The following is a 21,735-nucleotide window of genomic DNA, read 5'->3' on the forward strand; positions in this document are numbered from 1 at the left end:
AATATTATGTAATTGGTGTTTCGAAGCTAGTATTCCAGATTCATAAAACTTTATTCCAAGGGAGAATCGACAGAATTGTCAGGCACAAGCGTAATTTCTGCGCCAGTGCAAACGAGCACGCAAATCGCGCTGAACCGTCGCGAACGCGTACCCGTCTCCACGAATTGGAGCAACTTGGGTGGTTTTTGCTCGACGATACCTGGGAAAGAGATTCGGAATCCCGACGAAGGACGAGATCGACGTGGATGGAAATGTTGAACGTCGCAAACGGGGAATCGGTTTCGCTTGGAATGCAAACGACTCGCGCGATAAACTCGCACGAAGTAGCCACGGTCGCACGGCCGCGGGACGATAATACGTCTTCCTGGTGATTTTGTTATTTAAATCGACGGGAGGACCCGAGTGTGACCGTGGAAAACCGCTATTGAATGCCGAAACGGTTCCCCCGAACCCTCCCCCGAGGACTTCCATTCACGCCTGGCAATCCAGAACGTCCGGTTCTTGTAGCGCCGTCCCTGGAGAAGCCGCTCGCTTAGTCGCAAAAAGCCTTACCTCGTATCGTTCGATTCCCGTTAAGCTTAAACGTCGATCTTGCGTCCGCTCGAATACGAGAAACGAGAAACGAAGAGCTGCATTACGTATACGTTCGCGCTAATCTGCTGCTTGCGCAAACAACTCTCCACGCCATGATGGTCGACAGTGAACTTTAGAGAATCTAGGTAATAGTTGCGTGACGTATCTGTGGAAAAAGGAGATGGAAATGGGGTGAAATTTAGAATAAGGCTGTGTTTAGGTATCCATGAATTTTTTAATTCGTGTGTGTTTGAATTAATGCTCCATATTTACATCTATATCATTCCCAAGAAAGGATTATGCAAGTTCCAAATATATACGGTACTATACTTTCTGATTAACGATGCTTCTAGTCCTCTAGAATATAAAAATACTGGACCAAGTATTAAAAGAAATTATTTAGGTATATTTTGACAAAGGTCGACAATTTAGAAGTATACAAATTTTAAAAGAGAAAAGAGGGTGGATATACACGAATGAATTATCCACAACCTAATTCATTCATGTTCCCTATTTAGTTGAATATTTTTATAGCGTTGAAGTCTAGTTAACATCTAGTGTGTTTCACAAAAACCTTTCAGTCCATTATTTATATTTCAAATAGAGAACAAAGCTTATTTATATTACAACTATCTCACAAAATATTGTTCATCTGCGTCAGGAATCACTGAAACCATTTTCCTTGCTAATTTTCATCGAAGTTCGTTTCCCAGAACGTCAATCAGCCTGCTCGAGCGACCAGCTGGTAAAAAGGGTTTACGTGAACGGGAACAGGAGCGTTCGCAGCCTGTTAACGAGCGTTTCCACCAGGAGCAGCCTCACTTTGTTATTCGGATCGAGGGTGACAACGCGGACTCGTTTCGAATGCTGACGAGCCCCCGTCGCCCCTCCTGCTTCCGAGGGATTCACGCCCCGTAGTCCTGGCAGGACCAGAGCAAATTCAAATTCCGTGGCGCGGCTTTCCACAGGATTTTCAGATTTTTATCGTCGACCTCCGCCGAACGAGCGTCCCGTAAACGGAATATGCTGATGCGCCACGAGTGCTGACCGTGGTTTTCCCCCTTTGCATTTCCGCCCCTCTGGTCATCCCTCCTTCTCTTTCCATCGTTCATTTAACGATCTCGAATGGTCGAATTCTTTCGGCGATTGCGAAGTTGACATTTTTGCAGATTTTAAATAAATAATAGTACCAAGAACATCATAGGATACTATAATAGAGACTTTAAAACCAAATACATAAATTATACAATAATATTAGAATGTTTAACAAAATCGTAGCAAAATCGAACAGATACATGTTTTCACGTATTACTTTTCATAATAAGTTTCTATGATTGCTATTGGTATAGATATCAAGGAACCTTCATCCTTGACAGATTTTGGAATACATATACACTTTTCATTATTGTACTAGTTATTATTAGAGGTGTCATTTTTTTTTCAATGTAGATGAAACTTTTTGAGCAGGTCAAGCCTGATTCTCTTAGTGATAGTAGCATCGATAATTAACCGATCTCGTTAGGGGAAACTCATGAATAGCGCAAATGGAATTCATCCCCATCAATCTTACACACCTTAAAAATTCATCAAAAAATCAAAGACACTTGTTTCTCCTATGTAAAACAGAATCTTTAATTTGCAAGGGTTACATTTTTCTATAGAGACTGGGGCTCTCTGCAGCAAGCAGAGTGAACGAAACCGCGTCCTCCGGTTTGCACGCGAGCTAGTTGCGCGCCTCGGTCCGCAAATCGCGTAAGGGGAAATGAAAACGAGTATAGTGACCGTTTCTCGGAACGACGGGGAACTCGAGCGGCCCAAGAAAAGGAGAATCGAGCAACGAACGAGGGGAACTCGCTCGAAGACGTTTTCTTTCTTCGACATATTTCTCACGGGGCCTCCCCTTGGACGACTTCCGTTCTTCTTTCTTGCGCGCCGCTCCTGAAAGAAAGGGAAGACGTCTTCGGCGGGAGGACGACGAGATATCGAGCCTTTTCGATCGAGAGAGATTAATTCCCTCGCCCACGAAAATTGAAGCCGGTCCACTCGCCCCGAAGATACGCGACGACGATGGGGGGAGGAATCGTTTATGAAAATGGCATCCATCGAGTGGTGGGTGTCGGCGCCATTGTTCCTCGTTTCGCGACGCTTGGAGTGGGGATGAGAGATAAAGAGACTAGCAATTAGCAATTAAACCAATAAGTCTGCAATTGGTGATTCCATTAATGGGACGGACGTTCCCACAGACGACGAACGTTATCTTCAATGTTCTTCTACAATTGCTTCGGGAACTGTAATTAGTTCAAGATTACGTCGACGGCTTGCTTTATAATAATTACGATTTATAATCGGGCTGGGCGAGCATCAAACGTTTTCCATTCCGAGTTTCGAGGTCTCTTCGTTAAATAAACAGAATTAATAATTGAAAGAAAATCTTTCAAATGAGAGAGAATAATGTACATTCATATTTTATGTCGTAGGTGTCGAAATTAATTCTGTGGTTTTCTAAGGTAAACCACTTAATTATAAAGAAAAAAACATACCACTTTTCCCACGTACCTATAGCTGTAAAACTACATATCGAAAAAATCTGGGTGTTTCGTTACTAAATATAAAGGTTGATACTTCGATGTAGAAAAATGGCGAGTAAATATTTGTACCTAAGCTACACTTGTAAACGATCGAATACCTATAAATGCACAGAATTAATTTCTTCGCCTAATATTTATTAATTTCTTTGTGCTGGCCCTGATACCGAGTAAAACTGGGGTTCGTTGAGACAGGAAATTTATAACTGTCCACCAATCGAAGGAAAGAAAGAAAGCACGCGCCCACGCGTGTTTGGCTGGATCGAGGAAGGGCCCTGGTTCCGGCAGGCAATTAAAAACGTCGAAAGTTCAGCGTAAAAACGTGTGCTCGGCCTCTGAACCGCGCTGGAAGCGAACTCGCTAATAAATTCGTGGCAGCGAGTGGGCGGTCCAATGGACTGCCGATAGTGCGCGGTGTGTCCCACGCGTCGATTATACATTAATTAAACAATCAATATTTATTAAGCTTATTATCGGACACGGCGGCGGCCACGGCGCAAGCCCGGTATTAATTCGATTCCGCGTCCACGGTGGGGCCCGTATTTCGCTTAATAGGCGCCATATTGTTCGTAACGACGCAATAAATATGGACGTGGCCGAATGAAGACGATAAATTGTCGAACGCCCCCGCTGTCGGTACCCGTGTGTCTCGTGCTTCCCCTCGTTCCCTTTGTTTTCTCCTATCTCGCTCTCCCTCGTGGTCAATTCGTGTCGTCTGCAATTTTATTTTTATTTTCTTGGCGCCTTTGAAACCGATTTACCTGCTAGATCGATTCAATGATATTTGAGATGATGATAATAATTATGGATAATTAGACATATGCTGGGAACAGATGTAGATGAATGAAAAAGGAAGTAATTAGACACAGTACGCTGGTGTTGAATGAACGAAAAAATGTAGAAAACAATCTTCTTTTGAATAAAATGTTTCTTAACAAACTCACAATGATTGTGATTTTTGTTTTCAAGAAGATGCAGGGTATTTTAATTTATCATTTTGCTTGCTTATTTATTCGTCTTTGAAGAAGATGAATACATTTTTGTATAAACAAAAAGTAAATGTTTAAGAAAGTATGCTCTTTAAAGAATTAACAATTCTTTATTGTAATGTAGTACAATAATGTAGTATAAAAAAATATCATTTAACAACTGTACTTTTTCTAATTATTCTCCTCCCCATTCACCTTCTTCTGCAATCACCATTAATCGGTGTCTAATCAAGAATCTTACTACCTCCGTTTCAAAAATAGTTCTACTAGCTATAAACAATTTGCATTATCTCCTACTATAACAGAAAGTTAATTCACATAAACACCACGTGATTCTAAGTACGAAAAGTAAGACTGCAGTACACCACAGACCTAATTATCCATGAAAACCCAAGTTAGGTTACCTGTGATCTCATAGTCGCCAAATATTTTAATATCGGATAATAAAAAATGCGTTTCTTTACATATAACTTTTTATCCAAAGAAGTCTTGTTTCGTCACATCAGGAAACTGTCCAATCGCGCAATCTTTTGAACGGCATTCGACAACCCCTAGTCACGTCGAGCCGACTTCCACCCCGCTTCCGGTCCCGTTTCCTGATCACTTATTATAATCAATTAGCGACCAGTTATCTGCCATCGACGAAACGCCGCGTTCTAAGGGTCCAACCCTCCTGATTTTTTATACACCAGCCCACACCGGTTCCGAGAGGGTGGCCCCGCAACAGGCTGATGAGTAGTCAGATCCCAGGACTTTTTTATCCTTGCACCCTCCCTTTAGCCTCGATCACGACGATTCACATATTTCATCGCTTTTGGCTCGTATAAACCATACAAACATTTCGTTAAGAAAAATGGACAGGTTTAGTTTCTTTAAAAACTGACATTGAGTGCATCATAATATTCTATCAATGTTTGAATTCTTCATGTGGAAGTTTCAAGCTTTATTTTAGTTCCTACGTACGATAAACTGAGTAAGTTGCATATTGTGAACAAATTTAGCGATGGATCTTCGGAAACTGACCGATGTATTTTTTTATAATTGAGCCATCCACTTGTGTGTAAAAGTATCAATTTTTGCACCATAGTTTAAAAACAGCATATAAACTAACAAATACCGTACATGAAAATAATCCTTGCGAAAATGTTCATCCCACAAATTGATAAAAATCAGTCTCGTTTATATTATGTCACCCTCTTACAATACCATGAGTTACATAGATGCCAAATTTGTCCACTTTCGGTTACTTCCTTTATTTTTCGATATAGGATCGTGTAAAATAAAATATACCAGCGAAAGATGCTTCTGGATGAGGAAGGAGGAAAGTCAGTTGCATCATCTCTTCGTGGTCTTCCTCGCTGATCTTTCGCGTTTCTGCAGAAACCCGATAGCCGCGTCAGCCATTAAGCCAGAGCTGTGAAAGGGTGGGCAAAAGGGCGAGAGCACCAGTATACAACAATGAACAGAGAGGATCTCTCCTGCACACGCCAAGAAAGAGCGTGCCACCACTCATAGGGTTCACAGTAGAGGGAGGAAGAAAGAACTCGACTTCTTTCGGCTCGTAGACCATCTTTCGCGAGCATCTACGGGTCGTTAGCTTTTTCAATCTGGGCGAAAGTTCTTTAACCCCTTGACTGCGTGACGATTTTTAGTTTACTCTTGTCATTCTCTATAATATAATATTTTGTAAAAATTGGATTTTGAACATTTCACTGAGCCTAATATTCGGAGACGGATATACGCCCTTCGCAGTCAAAGATCATAACTGTGGAAGAACACTATGAACTCGTTGATCCCTCGAGCTTCCATTCCGAGAACAATGGAGCGGATATTCTCTCAATGGGATCGCTTCGGGACGTACTTGGAGGCTTTATGTGCAATTAGCCTATTCGAAAATATCAAAGTTTTGCTATCTTGTTGGCGGAGGAAGGAGGGTTTTTGACAGAGTTTTGAAATCCTGCTGATGTGGATATAGGAACATCCACGTTATTGTTATGGAAATGTATGATGCACGAGTCTCATTCTGTGTAGAGAATAAAATAAGGCCGATAGAAGCACAAGAAAAAAGGGAGGAATTAAAGCTTTCTCATGTCAACGCGTCAAGGATCAATTGAAATTGATTTCTAGGCTCTCAGAATACATATTCAGCTTTCCTAGAAAATTAATATGCAACTAACCTATGGGAAAATATAAAAGTTCCTTCTCCTTTCCCTATCTGCTAGTATCTACTTTGAGAACGATAGGGAAGGAAAGTGAGTCTCTTACAGTCAACGCGTCAAAGATCACTAAAAATGGACGTCTCGGCTTTCAGAATAAATATTCAGCTTTCCTAGAGGTTTCATACGCAATTAGCATATTGGAAAATATACAAATTTCTTCTTCTTTCCCTATCTGCTAGTATCTAGTTATGGAACGATAGGGGAGGAAAAAGAGCTTTCGGCAGAGGCGTTCCTCAGTAGAAAGGAGCTGGTCGTTTGGAGGGAAGAAACAGTCGACAAGACGATCCCTGGCGCTATGTAATTGTCATTTCTCGTAGAAACGGAGGCCGCGTCTAGACGACGGTAATTGTGGCAAAAGGACAAAGGACGACGCGGCCAGGTAAACGGCGCCGTTACGTGCTCACCGCTACCACGGAGTTGCGTGGTAGCGAATGGCAAAGGTACGGCTCCTCCAAGGGAGTAATTAAATCTATTACAGGACTCCACCTGAATCGTCCTGGAATGTGATGAAATTTATCGGTAATTTTGTTCCTCTTTGTTTGCTTCAGCTGGCTAGTGGTCGCAGTTACTAATTGACTCGATATGTAAATCTTCAACGGTGCTGAGGGCGAAGTAAATTAAAAAAGACACTTTTGTATACTTCTTTTATTTCGGTCAATTAGAAACGGAAGAGTGAATTACCATGTTTGCATATAAAACGTGTTCTACCTGGTCATAATCAGGTAAATAAAAATTAATTAGCTTATGTTATTCTTGAAAGAAACGAAATTGTAGAACTAATGCAATTTAATATAATCGAAATATAAAGGAAAAAAGATTTCGGAAAATTTGAGGAGAACTATTTGAAATAATTAAGTAACCTAGCAGTCAACTAAATTGTTCAGTTTAATCCTAATATAAAAGCACGACACTTATTCGGTAAAGACTTAACTGCATTTTCTTTCGTCGACCGACATAGAATATCGAAGGCTGTAAAGGATGCCAGAGGTACGCAGATGCACATTGATCGACCTCGAATCCCAAACTCGATTAAACGTGTCCTCCCGGAAAGTATGGTTGTCCATATCCCGCAGAGTTTCCTTTCCGCAGAAGCGTTGGGCCGAAAGGAGAGCTATGGTTGAAGAAAGATCGGCCAAAAGCTAATAAAAAAAGCTCTGCGGCTGCCTGATAAGCCTGAGGGTATTTCACACTCGGACAGCCCTTGTATCGTCGAAGGACGCTAATGTAGCGTTATTTAACTCCGTTAGGTGTCCTCCCCTTCGCTGGCCTCGCGAGAGGAGCCCCAGGAAAAATCCAGGGGTGCTCGTCGTCCCGTGAAAACACTGTGGGGGCGGTGACACGCATAAAAGAGAAGCCAATGCCATTTACTGCGTCAGGTGCTCGTCATAACCTTCGAAGGGAAGCTTTGCATGACCAGCGGAGGGTTGGTCGAGCCGCTAACTGCGTTGTCGACGGACTAATTCACAGTTTAACCACTTGCAATTCGAGCTGTGGGGGCGTGAGTCAAGGCATAAATTAAATTAGGCCCTTGGGTGTTGACCGTGGTGATTCTTCGGACATTTTCTTTTTATATGGTTCCATTTTATTTTATACAAACGATGTTTCTTTCTTCCTATTGAATATATAAATATCTAGAGAGAACGAAAAAGATGTTACTTTCACTTCATTATAGCCTCAGTTTAATCTCTGCAATTTGACTATCCCACTGCTAATTCCCATTGTTTCAAGTGTTTTGCTTGCACAAGGCTAACACAATAATCTAAATATAAAGAAAAATCTTTCGTTCTTACAACTCTTCAGAAATACTAATTTCTTAACAAATTCCTGTCAACGACCAAGAACGAACAAAATGAATCTCAATGCAATGAAACTAATGCAATCGTTCCTCTGTCGTCAACGTGTTAAGTCCTATCGAAAATCAGGGTCCCCGCTTCGGGAATGAATATATCGATCACATGCCAGGAGCCAATATCTGGCGAATATGTTAAGAAAGTCGCATACATCGGGGTCAGTACAGCGTGAAAATAGAATGTAAAGCGTTCGCAGGACCGGCAGGCGGCCTTAGGCGCAATAGGGGCGGTTTCCATCTGGAGGGGGGTTGGTTTGACGTGTATGACGTGCCGGCCACGTGACCAGTTTGCCAAGTCGGCAATCACTGCTTCGAACTACGCTGGACGAATCTTAAATATGGGATATTCAAATAATCTCGCCACTTCCATCCCTCACTCCCTGTTTCCCTTCCTGGCGGCGGTCACTTTCTTAACTCCCACCCCCTGTGCGTGGTCGTTGCGAGAGTTCGTGACCGGTTAGGACATAGAATAGTAAAAAAAGAAAACATTTCTGGGAAAGCTGTTAGGAAAGTTGGTCGATTTGTTTGCGAATATTCGACGAGGAATTAGGTAATAGCATTGGGAATATGTTCTATAGTATGGGTGGGGAAATTCAATGCGGTTTTATAATATTCGATACGCTTGGTAGGTCTCTAATAGATTACTAAAATATTTCATGTGTACTTGTAATGTTTAATGAAACCCTAATATTATAAATTAGCGTAGCACACGAATTATTTTTATCATGAGATATTATACATCAGTCTATTATGTAACCATTGATGTAGGTATGCAGATTATAAATTGCAGAGTGAATTAATTTATTGCAATTGAATACACACAAACCAAAGCAATTTTTATCTGTAAATTGATTTTAACGTACAAATATACTGTCACACTTTAATACAGTATCTAATTCCAAAATATGCGATCGAAAGTAATAGTTTTTTTGGTACAAAAGCAAACTTTTTCAGAGATTATTGAGCATGTAATATTTAAATTAATTTAATGTATGTATAAGTAATCAGGTAAGGCAACTAAAAGAAAAATTCCTCTTCCATCGAATGTATAGTGCAAAATTAAACTATTATCTCAAAAAATGAAAGAAGTATTGGGTAGGGGGTTGGGAATCGGCTAGAACGAAGTCGAAAACGAAGAAACGTAGAAGATTGTCGATAGTGGTCAGCGTCCAGGTCCGCCATACCATACATCACTGCCAGCTAACAGCAGGGGTGCCGGGAGCAAATGGACCCGCAGTGCCAATGTGGAACTCTCTCGCGGAAACCCCCTCTTTTATATGCATAGTCTCATTTCCTTATCGGAAATTTACGGTGAACGTGTCTTCGCTCCTCTTCCATGACCATTTTTCTCATCGACTCGACGAACGCGATGGAGTTTTCGAGCACTTAATTGCTTTTCGTAGCTTATCGAGAACTTCGTGACCCTTCTTCGCGGTTACTCCGCTTACATTCCCTCCCCCTCATTGCATCCCTCTTCCAGTTACTTCCTGACCTTCATTAAGATATACTATTAGATGTACTATTCAATTATAAATGAAATATATACGTAGCCTCGACTAGCAAATTGAATATTTTATTTGACGGTCCTCTTCAGAAATAACAGACTTGAAATCTGAACTTGGCAGGGTTTTCAAAGAGCAGCTTTTTATACGACGATTGTATTGCAGGTTCCTTAGATGTAAGATGATGATCTTCCAAATATCCGGGAAGAATTAATAAAATTTCACCAGTGTAACTAAGTAACACGCGCGTGAACATAATTATGATATTATTTTCTAAAAATGTAGGTAAATTGTGAAATATATAGGCAACAGAGATTAACCCTTCTATGATTTTACAATTCGATGACTTTACAATTTTATTTACAAATTGATATAATCGTAAATACTTCTACTAATACTTCCACTTACCCATCTGCGTAAAAAGCAAGCCAAGAAATTGTATCGGTATTCGAAAAATGCGACATCAGTAGAAACGATTCTACCAGAGCAGAGTTATTATAAATTTTGCTCGAAGCGGTACCCGTGAAATTTGGAAAATGGTAATGTCGCTTCCGTCGATCCACCTTTGTTTGCCCCGAAAGTCGATCGCGGGTTTCTTCGTAGTCTCGAGCCATCTGCAACTCCAGGCTGCACCTTCCTGCACCGTTATGCACCGCGCGGACCTACACGTATATGCATCCGTGAACAGACTCCCATGTTTGTTCCAGAAGCACGTGCCAAAGGGTTTCTCGCGTACGTACGGTTTCATTATAACGGTAAACGTCGATGGCGACGATGACGATCACGACGGGCCAGGAGGGGACTGTTATCCACACGACTATTTGCCGATCCTGCATCTGTCCCGACCCACGCCGTCCTGGAATATCTCGTTTTCACCGGTGCAACCGCGGCTAATGGCACCATGTGTGTCCAGAGAGAATCTTGTCGCTTACCTGGCGCTTAATTTCGGGTTAGAACGATCATCGAATTCCCGAGATCGATAGCCTCTGACCAAGGGCTTTTTCCTTTGTTATGCCTGGGGCGGAATAAATTGGACGCCATAATGTTCCGTCTAATTAGGGGACTCTTTTCCACATAATTTTACGTAATCCCTTGCGATAGGAAATTTCGGTTTGAGTGTGGAAAGAGAGCCTTTGACAGATGCTTTGTATCCCGCTGATGTGGGCCTAGGAACATTGACGTTATTGTTGTAGAAATTAGTGTAATCTTCGTTCTGTTGAGCAACTCAACTTTTCCATAATTTTTGTGAAATTGTGCTTGTCCTTGTCGTTCGTTATGGGTAGAATCGGAAACACCTGTCGAGTGTGTTCTTTGAAACTTTCGGCGCGAAGCACCGTGTTTCAATTCGCTCGAAGTTCTTTGATAGTCGATAAAACTGATACTTCGTCGATTCCTTAGATATCACAAATACCAATCATTGACTGCATCGAATCGAGACAGTCTTGAATGCTGAGGCTGCGATGGCTTGTTTCGTTTCTTGCTCTGCTCTTTGTTATTTATTTACGGAAATTGTATCCTTTTTGTATGGATGACAGAAAGAATCCAAGAGTCCAAGTCCAAAGTATCCAAGACTAACAAGATTATTAGTTAGTCTAGTATATATGAAATGTAAGAGTAATGAATGATAAGATTTACAAGCTATGTTATCATTAAGTTATACAACGAAAGGAGTAATAGTTTGATGTGCGTAATACATTTTTCCTTCATAAAATTGCATTTATCCCAATTCCAACATAAAAAAGGATTAACAAAGATGCGAGCAAGTCCAATTAGCCATGAGCTGTACTGTCCTTATCGAGCACTAGACGAGTATTAACCGTGGTCAACAGTCTCGAAAAGGCCAAACATGTTAATCCGTGTGCAGTCTTGTAAAAGAACCAGCACAAAACACCAGTTGAGTGAATCTATTTATTCCTACCTAGAATGTAACCCAAGGAAGAATCTCAACGTGTCATGGCTGAAGACTGCAAGCTGGTACCAAGACTGACCATCTTCTTACATTCTTTATTTTGTGCACGAAGTTATTAGTTTATATTTTAGAATTCAATCGAAAGAAGAATGTTGGACATGAATTTATGTTGGGCAAAGAAAACACTTTAGCATAGAACCTCGTCTGTTTTACGCATCACTGCAATAGAGATGTTGAGTAAAATATAAAATTAAAATAAAAGCAGATATCATTTGTCCACGTTTATTTCATAAAATTGTTATACTTATCACAGTCCATAGAAGCTTTGCTAGGATAACTACTTCGCACCCCTTTATTAGGTTCCTTTCAACTGCCAACTTAAATTTCATTGAACATAGTTAGCATGCCAATATTAACAATTATCTGACAATTTTTTATCGAACATTCATTAGCTTCTCTTCCTCTATGCATGATAACCCCGAACTATTACTACTATAATATATGTAATTAGCTGAAGAGGCCCCAACAAGGAGAGTCGAAAGCATCGCGTTTCCGAAGCTTGTACGAGCCATAACAAATGAAATAAAAAATATGTCTGATGAATTTTCCTTGTGGCCTTGAACATCGCTAAAGATCGCAAAGTGGTAGCAAGATTGCGGGTCGTAAACGGCTCCGAACCCATGCGTACAGAAGATCGTGGCGAAGGTACACGCGCGAAGCGTGCGCGTGCGTAGACGCGATAGAAAGAGCGAGAAGGTGATGGGAGGAAGGCCACGTGCCTCTGGTAGCACGCGACCAACCTAACGGTTTTAGGCTCACCCCACACGCTGCTCGAAAACCAGTCCACCCCTTCTCTCGTCACCCTTCCCGCCACCGCTGCTTCAAAACACGCCGGAGGAAACTGTTATTCTATTGGCTCGTGGATCTATCCCCCTCGTGTCTTCCCCTTTCGACAGCATCCACGGCTATAGTCAGATTCGCCTTAGCTGCTTTCGATCCTGCCCCAAGGACAATACTTTTGCCTTTTTTTCTCTCCCGTTAACGGTCCAAGAAGACCTAAAATTCTGGCTTCTGGGTGGAAAGATCTGGAGAACAAATTTTTGGAGCTACCTCTGGGAGGATTTTGCCTTTGGGGTGGTCTCCAGATGATGGAGTTTTCATGAATTTCATCATGGTAGTAACGTTAATTATTATGCGAGTCAGTAGTAGTATCTTGAAAGCTGGTAAAAGTACACATAGGAATCTTGTATAATCAATCCTCTCACAGAAGCCTCAACGCTTACACAGACCTTGAAAAAACAAAACATGCAGAAGACTAGAGCAGATCTAAAATATAATCGAAATCTCTACATTAATATAGAGACTCCACAAAAATATTCATTATCAGACATAGAACAACTCGTAGATGCAAACTTGGACTCACAAATCCACGACACACTCGTGTCCTACCACGAATCTGACTCGTCATTTCGGTAGAATGAATCAGAGACGTGTACCTACGCGGTGCAAAGGGTAGAATGTACCCCGTCCTCGAGTGCTCTGCATCAAATATTCGAAAGCAAGCGTTCGCGGTAGGACTCCGATCCATCGTTTTCCCGATGACGTCCGCCCGGGCCCTTCCACGCATGAAAACGGACCCAGAAAGCATAATCGAATGACGCAAGGCCCTAATAAAATCGTAAGTCGGTTGACAGGCGGTGCACACGGACCGGAATAATGGCTCAGACATTCCTCCCCCGTACGAACGGGGGTTGAAGGCATTGTCGTTCCCTTACGTAAGAATAGCGACGAAGAAACGACGCGGAGGCAGATGCTGTTTAGATCATTCTGCCGCCTTGATACACCGAGAAAACGCGCAGGGAAGAGTCTTAATGCGATCTTACGGAGAACTCAGTCGCCTGAGACTCAGGTAAACTCAGAACAGAATTTAGACGAAACGTTTCACTTCTGCGCGGACGTGTTGGGTACACGGAAGGTGGACATTAAAATTTTTGTAAGAACATGATTCAATTCTTTGAATTTAACATTAGAGATTGTTAACAATTTACTGACTGGTAGCACTTGGACATATATTAAAATTCAGTAATATTCCTCATTTTTATAACATCAGTATTACGCAATATTTATTTTTTCTACTAGAAACGTAGATGATATTCATATAATAGTGGAAGCATTAAATGTTATCTCAGTCATAGATGATAAAGTAATGGTTACCTTAGCAAACAAGCCGATTAATAGGCTACCAGTCGGAAAAGTGTTGAGACAGATGTTGCTATTATTCTTTTTTGTTAAGAAAGACGGCGAGGTTTCAGGAATTTGTAAATCTAAGTAGTGCAATGTGATTTCTAGTAGACTTCTGTATGTATACAGGAAGGATATTATTGTTTGTATATGAAGGTGCACTATATTCAATTTAATTGTTATTTTTGTTTAACTACTTTGTTAGCTAAAGGGAAAGATACAGAAGTATGTCAAGCAAGCTAAAAGGGCGAGGGTTATGGAATGATCACAGTTTACTTCTTCATGTCTTCAGAACTATCATATGTGGTACGAAGTCTGCGAAAAGGAAAATTACAAAAAGAATCAATAACAAAATCAAAGACTCCTTTGAAAACATTCTTCACATCATCACTTAAAGATACTTCTACAATTACCCATTTTATGTTATTATTCATTATCATAGCGATATCAGTGCAAAATCACGACTTTTTTTCACACAAATCATCCCTCTTTCATTGTTCGATCCAAGAAGCTGCAAAGCAGCACGAGAGGACCTAATCCTTGGAAGAAAATTTCATCCCCCTTAACTCAATTAAAAAAGGAAAGAAGCATACGCTTCAGCAAAGTTTCCATCGGAATTGAAGACGCTGTGAGGACGTTCTTCGTCGTTTCTCGTAATTCGCGGAGACGAGGAACAACCGTAATCGCGAGGACCATTACTTTGTCCACCGTCCAGAAGACTGTATTGCGAATTACGAGATCGATCGGCAGGAAGCGAGCGAGCGCGGGCAAAGACGTTGGAAAATAAGAAGCGGAGAGAAGACAGAGCGTAGGATGAGCGAGCGGCGAGTAAATTGAGCAAAAGGAAAGACCGCGAACCGACGAGGGGCAACTCGAGGGCGGAGCTGAGGGAGGGAGGGGGAGGGAGTGTAAAGGGAACGAGGGATGCAACCGCGAAATCGGCCGTAGCCGTGAAAATAACGATTTCTCCTTTGTGGTGCCGTTCGTTAAACCGAGAAGAGCCGGTTTCACGAATGCTAAGGCGCGACGGAGAGATAAATAGCGATGAACGAAGGATCGAGAGGGATGAGGAGCACGCGGGCATTCGTGACTCGTCGATATTTTCCTTGAAAGCCGATGGAATCGATATTTTATGTAGATCGCGAGAAAAGGGCAACGCGGCCCATCGTCGTCGGTGGCTATTCTCGCCGAAACGAACAAAAACATCGGCTGATCCCACGCAACCGGAACAAGGAGGGCCGAGAGAAGAGGTGCGAGAGTGAGAAGGATGAAATGGCGGTAGGGCTTTTGTTGCACGGCAGAATTCATCCAGAAAATGGAGCTTCTTCGTTGGAGATTGTTGCGTCGCGGAGAAAGCTGCCGATGGCTATTCACGCGCCACATTCCGTTGATTTAGATAGAAATATTCATCGACACGTCAATGGACCGAGGCCATTTTAACCGCGTGACGATCCTTGCACCTGAGTTGCTACTGATTGGAATTTAAGGAAGGCTGGTTAGTCATCCTGCGAGGCAGGGACTAAGAGATTCTTTATTTGAAAGAAGCGATCGCATTCTCGTACTTCAATTTAAAGTAAAGGAGTGTTGTATTTAACATCAAACATTAACATACTCGTTAAATATGAACGATAAAAGGATGTGTCGTCTGGCTAGGTGTCTCGAGAAGTTTACTTTAGTACTACAAGCATTAGTTATAACAGTCTTGATGGTTACATATTTTGTTTTGCTTCCTGAGAATCTATAAAACTCTAATCAGTAAAGAAAAAGTAAAAGATTCTGAAATTAAGATAGTAATCACATCACGCTCGAAACAATAACGTGAGGCAACTTGAAGTAATTCTTGGTATCTGAAGGAGACCACTATACAGTCGAACCTTCAACATCCATTAAGAAAACAAGTAAATTTTCTACGTATCTCATTCAAGCATCTCAACTCAACCATCTCGAGCCACCCTTTATACCGTCAAGTTCCCCTACCCTTTGCTCCACGGAGCCTACCAATTTCATTTCCAAAAGTTGCAGAAACTAATATAGAACAAGTCCACGATCCTCAAAGAAGAGTACCAAGTAACTCGAAGACTAGAACTATCTCAAACCACGAGTAGCTGTAAGAGCCCCACAAATTCAACCCTCCGTTCGTGGACCAAGTCCCCGAGGTTCGTCGTCCCCAAAAGACCAAACGTCGCGGTGGCCAGCTCAGGTGTCCCGTTGTCCCGTTTTATCACCTGACATACGTACGTGACACGCACGACGTTTCCTCGGATTCTGGGGCTGGCCTTTGGGAAGGTCAGGTCATCGCCCAGTTTTCCCTCGACCTGCGAAAGAAGAGCGAGAGAGAACGGTTACGAAGTGTCGCGGACGAAGAGGAGAGACTGCAACGTCCAGCTGCAAGGGCCCTCGTGTCGCAGAATGGTCCCTGTTGCGTGTGCGTGTGCAGGGCCGATCAGCGTGGAAATGTGGGTGGGTGATGGATAGACGGTTACCGTGTCACTCGTGCAAACGTTAAACGGGGCTTGAATGGTTGGAAATTGCATGGGCAGCGGCATTGTGCGCGGACCATTTATAATGGCACCTAGCCGCGTCGGTGTATGCAGATGCGGGACAAAGAGACGACGAAGATGCGCCGTGAGATACGATCTTGTTCCGGATGACCGGGATCCTGGCCTGTTTTGCAGCTGGATCGAATGGGAGATGATTTAATTGTCCTCGACGCCGACAGGCTGATGAATTAGTTTTGATTTCTCGTCTTCTGATCCGTGGGGATCGACTTATTATTAAATATTAATAAAACATAATTCTTGGGGCTCGAAAGCAAGCAGAAGTGTTGCAAATGAGCAAAATCTGACTTTCTTCAATGGTCTTTTGTATCTATTAATGTTACGAGGTATCACGAGTCAGAAAGTGCAAGACTTGAGAATACGGATGGAAAATTGTGTGTTTGTGTTGGTTGTTTAGATTTTTACTTGCTCAGGGCAAAATCACTTTTGAGATGGTTTAAATTCATCGAACGGACATTTCTCTTGAACAAATTCGTGTACCTACTAATAGACACGTGATTACCTGAACTCATACACAATTTTACCTATGTACACATTAACATATACATTAAAATTGTACACATACATTCTAAAAATACCAGAAAACTCCTGCCTATCGAATACAAACCTCCGTAAAATTTAAAAAACGAAGCCACAAAGTTGCAAACCGTTCCCCGCGATACAACACGTACCCGACCTCCGTTCGCGAACATTCTTTCCGCCAAAGTCCGTTAAAAAACCGTTGATCTAAACGTTTCATCCGGCGGTATCATCCCTCCTCGTCTGGAGAGTTTCATCTTCGTTCCATCGGAAGCGTCACCAGACGTCCGTTGCACTTTTTTTTTCAAACCGACGAGCCACACCAGGAAAATCTCTCCCGACTCGAGACGTGAACGCACCAATCGCGCGGGTCGCGATAGCTGGGAGGAAAACGAGCGAAAAAACGGTTGACGTTGGCCTTATCTAAGTTAGGTCGTTGGTCGAGGTGCTCGCACCTGGCGGTTTGCGACGATAAACGTTATTTCTTCGTCGAACGCGAGTGTTTCGCGTGTGAGTGCGCCCGGCGAAAAGGGTGGAAAAACAGGAACCGACGGAATTCGCCCCAAAAATCCTTTCTCCCCTCCCTCGGGGGTTTCTTCTGTGGCAGAGGCGACCTAGGAGCTTCTCACGGCTGAAAAAAGCGTAATTTTCGATGGAAAGAGGGGAACGACGATGCAAATTCAGGGGAAACCGTCGTGTGTGAGTGCGCGGGTACCTGCTTTTTAGCCGCGTACGAGGGGTGGAAGGCACACACAGGGTGTAATCGTGCAGCGAACGACGCGATGGCGCAACTGAAATTTTATAGGGAATCCACCAATACCGATGCTGCCCCGTCGTTGTCCTGAGGCTGTTCTACCTGACCTGTCGCGTCTCTTTCTACGCTTTTTTTTCCGGCGTTTTCGGGGGAATCCACGTCAGGTACGAAGGGGAGGCACAGATGCGGAGGAGCGAAAATCGGGGCATGCTGGGAGAACGTTGCGTCGAATTCACAGGATTCACAGGATTTTGAAATTTTTTTTCGGTCCCTACGATCAGTCCCACAGTAACCTCACCTGCGACACGGCCTTTTTACGAGCGTTTCGCGAGCGTTTATCTTCGTTCAACGCTTTTGTCCCGTTTGCCGCGTCTCGATGGGAAAGTTCGAGTCCGAGTGGCCGAGGAACTTCCTTTCTTCCTCGACGTAGGTCGCTGACCCTTGCCCATTCTCGCGCCCTCCGCGGTTTGGTACTTCACACTTCAGGTGCGAAAATTGCGAGGAGATCTTGGGTCATTTGTTAAAATTTTGAGAAGAATAATTAAATGCAATAGAATCCGAATATAAGAAAATTTAATGAAGAAGAATGATGCTATGAATACTTATTAGTATTTGGTTATTAATGTAATAGAATAAAACAATTTCAAGCTTGTAGTCATAATATATATTTGTATATTATCCTGTTCTTTCCTCGCGTTTATATTATAACGTTTATGGTATCTAATAGTCACGTTTATAATATTCTGTGCTGCTCCATATTATATTAATTACATTTCTGATTTAATTATCGTATTGTATGAACCATAAGGTTTCAATTTAGAATTTGTATACAATTTTAGTATATAATTTTGTCTAGATACCATATAGCTTTAATGAAAAGATAATCGTAACCACATTGAAAGCATTTATTTACCAAAAAACAACCCCTTTCGAATTACCAGGAGGAATCATTATCTACCAACACATCTCTCAAGTCCTTATAACATTTCAAATATTATTTTTATTAAAAACGCAGTAATCCAACGACAGAACCAGCCGGTACGATCATCCCATCCAAAATAAAAAATCTAGAAACCTCGCTCCTATACCAACGTCGAGAAGTTTCATTCGTAAAAGTTTGGTACGCCAGCCGCCATTCCGCAAATCCCCCGATCCAAAAAGGGCTATCCCGCCCAGGCGTATCGAAGTAATTATTATTAAAAACCGTTGTGGCTCGAATGGCGTAACAGCGACGCGTAAGCTCGTTTTCTCGAACCCAACGAATCGGTTCCGTGCCATTATCCGTACCCCTTTTTAGGGCGGAGGGGGTACGGAACAGCATCGGCGAAAGACGAAGGAAAGGGTGGCGAGGGAGGCCAGTCATAAGATACGATGATGGATGCACGAAGGGTTGTTTCGCGGCCCAGAGAGAGAGGAGGGGGGGGGGGCGCACGCAAAGGGCCAAAGGGTTCCCTTCGATGGCCAATAGCGCGCGAACTTCGTGTGCCCGCGACCAATCGTCACGGCCCTTCCTCTCCACGGCGGGATGGTGGGGAGGGCCGTCTCGTGCTTAGGGGCACAATTTCGTTGCGTCATTCTGACATTCGTTCTGTATCCGTCCTTCGACGAGGACCGCTGGTTCCGCGCGACCTCTCGAGCTCCCAGAGTGCCTCTTTCCTCGAAAGTTGCTCCCTTTGAATATTCGACTCCGAGAGTGCGCGGCTCTAATTATTCATGAGCGTTAGACATTTGCATCCTCGTGTTCTCCAGTGAATTAATCTCTCTTGTCGATTTTTCCTTTCTTTTATTTGGATCCTCCGAACGAAAGCAGGGAAACCTGCGTCCTCGTGTTCTGCAAAGAGTGGATTTATTAATTTCTTTTTTAAATTTTCTCTTGCGTGGATTCGACGGTGCTTCTCGGATCGAAAGTAAGAACATTTCCGCGTGTTCTGCGGAAAGTGGCTTTATTAGTTTTACGTAAAGTTTATTCGATGTATTCGTGATCTTTGAAATGGTAGTAAACAGATCTGCTTCCTCGTGTTCCACAGAAAGTGAATTATTTCTTGGATCGATTTATATTGATTTATATCTGTTCTTTGATCGAATCCATCGTTGATATTGATTTCTGTTTCTTGTTGGATTCATTCACGATTCTAGAGAGTAAATGAACAACATTGGCATCCTTAAATATAGTTCCAATTTATCAATCTCTTTATCAAGTTTTCTTTAATTTCATTACAATCCGTTGCGATTCTCGAAAAGAAACTAAACTAATTTACACTTACATAATCCAGAAAAAGGGAATTAATTTTTACACAAATTTCTATTCTTTATACTGTATTTCAACCACTCTGAGGAGTAAAAGAATCAGCCGAAATGCGTAGGCGTTCCTTGCTCCATTTTATCATTGATAAAATCGACATTCTATTATCAAATAGAATCTATTTCTTTCCATCACATTCGTGACTGGACGATTGAGAATACGCCCACGTGTTCCACGTAGAGTAAATTGATCTTTTCATCGTTGTTTCTTTTCTTTCATTGGATTCATCCGCGTCTTTCGAAACGAAAGTAAAACTGCGAACAGTGCCCGTGCTCGTTCCCTCGCGATGCGAGACGAGAGCTCGAGGGGCCTCCGGAAGTTCGTCGATCCTCGAGGGTAGTTTCTATCGGTTCCTGACCGCCGTGCTGGACCTTGGAAACCACCCCGATGTGACCACGAGCGACGGGCCACGGGGATCCTCGCGAACGAACGAGGCTAAGATGGTCTTCCTCGAGGACCCGAGGATGATTTTTGCGGATATGCGACTCCATGCGACCAGCACGCCTACTTCCACCCCCACGCGTTACCACCACCATCAGAAATACAGGCCTCAGAATAACAATGACTGTACGAGCTCTAGCACAATTTCCATTATCGAACTATTTATCCTTCGAAGCTTTCAAATTTCGAGTCTCGCGATTGGGATTTTTAGGAAACTGTGATTGAGTCGTTTCGTGATTTTGATTTTTGCAGACGCGGATCTCCATGGCGAGGTGGATGGGCCAGAACTCAGCGGGGATGACAGAAGCATCGCCAGTGACATCCACGATGCCACCGAGGCGAACCTTGACCATGACTCCATGGACTCGGACAGGGAAGCCCTCAATCTGGTTAGTGGAATTTTATACCGACCCCTGACGAATTATTCCTTGTGTAATTGCCTCGAGTTTAAATGGAAGTTCCTTCAAATTTTATTACTATCGCGTAGAAGAATTTTCTTGTTTTCTATTTTAGATTTTTAGATTTATTTTTATAGATTTATAAAATCATTGATTTTTATTCGGATCTACTCTCTATAATATGTGAATGTAACTTATCTTTCAGGAATACAAGAATTCTAAATAAATTTGTGTTAGGCAAAAAATACGCGTAAATCATCATAACAGTATTGCGTATACATCCCTTAGTGTCTGTGCGTCACAGTTTGAAAAACACTGATGTAATCATAGGTCATATAATCTACATTACTATCTTTTTCTGGTGGAGACACGTAAAAACATCTTTGAAACTACCAAGTGAGGCATATATTGATGTTACCTACAATAATATTATCATTTTTAATTTATTTATCGTATATCCACGAAACAAGTCCTTCGTACGATTGCCTCCATCTTTTATTCGACAAGCATGTCTCAGGTAATGTTCGAGCCAACTTCCGGTGGAATTTTCACCCCAATTTCCGTATTAGGATTCAGTTTTTTTTACATTTGCTCTCGGAGCACAGGAAAAGCACTGCTGTTCAATATTTGGCAAATAAATAAAGGAAGCCACTAGTGAGATGAACGACAGGAAGAGACGGGGGAGGGGTGTGGGGATTTTATAAAACACAAAAGCATAGGATGGACCGTAGTGACCAATATCCTGACCTGGCCGAGTGTAAACACGGCTTTGTTCGGCGCCGTTTACTCTGTAATATTAGGGAGGGTGGCCCTCGCGTAGTTCCTTCGATTCTTCGTGTTCCTGGTCCCACGTTATAGCGTGACGCTTGTATCCCAGATTCTATGGAAATTGATTT

The 21,735-nt window shown here is 42.4% G+C and overlaps 1 protein-coding gene across 1 annotated transcript in view; it reads left to right on the forward strand.

Moving 5' to 3' along the window:
- Positions 1-21,735, forward strand: part of LOC128876565 (POU domain, class 2, transcription factor 1-like) — a 57,925-nt gene that overhangs the window by 22,041 nt on the left and 14,149 nt on the right. Inside the window, exon 3 of the mRNA XM_054123034.1 lies at positions 20,694-20,830. Coding sequence (XP_053979009.1) covers positions 20,694-20,830 — 137 coding nt within the window. The remainder of the gene's footprint in view (positions 1-20,693; positions 20,831-21,735) is intronic.

The sequence above is a fragment of the Hylaeus volcanicus genome, chromosome 5, assembly GCF_026283585.1.
Source record: "Hylaeus volcanicus isolate JK05 chromosome 5, UHH_iyHylVolc1.0_haploid, whole genome shotgun sequence".
NCBI lineage: Eukaryota > Metazoa > Arthropoda > Insecta > Hymenoptera > Colletidae > Hylaeus > Hylaeus volcanicus.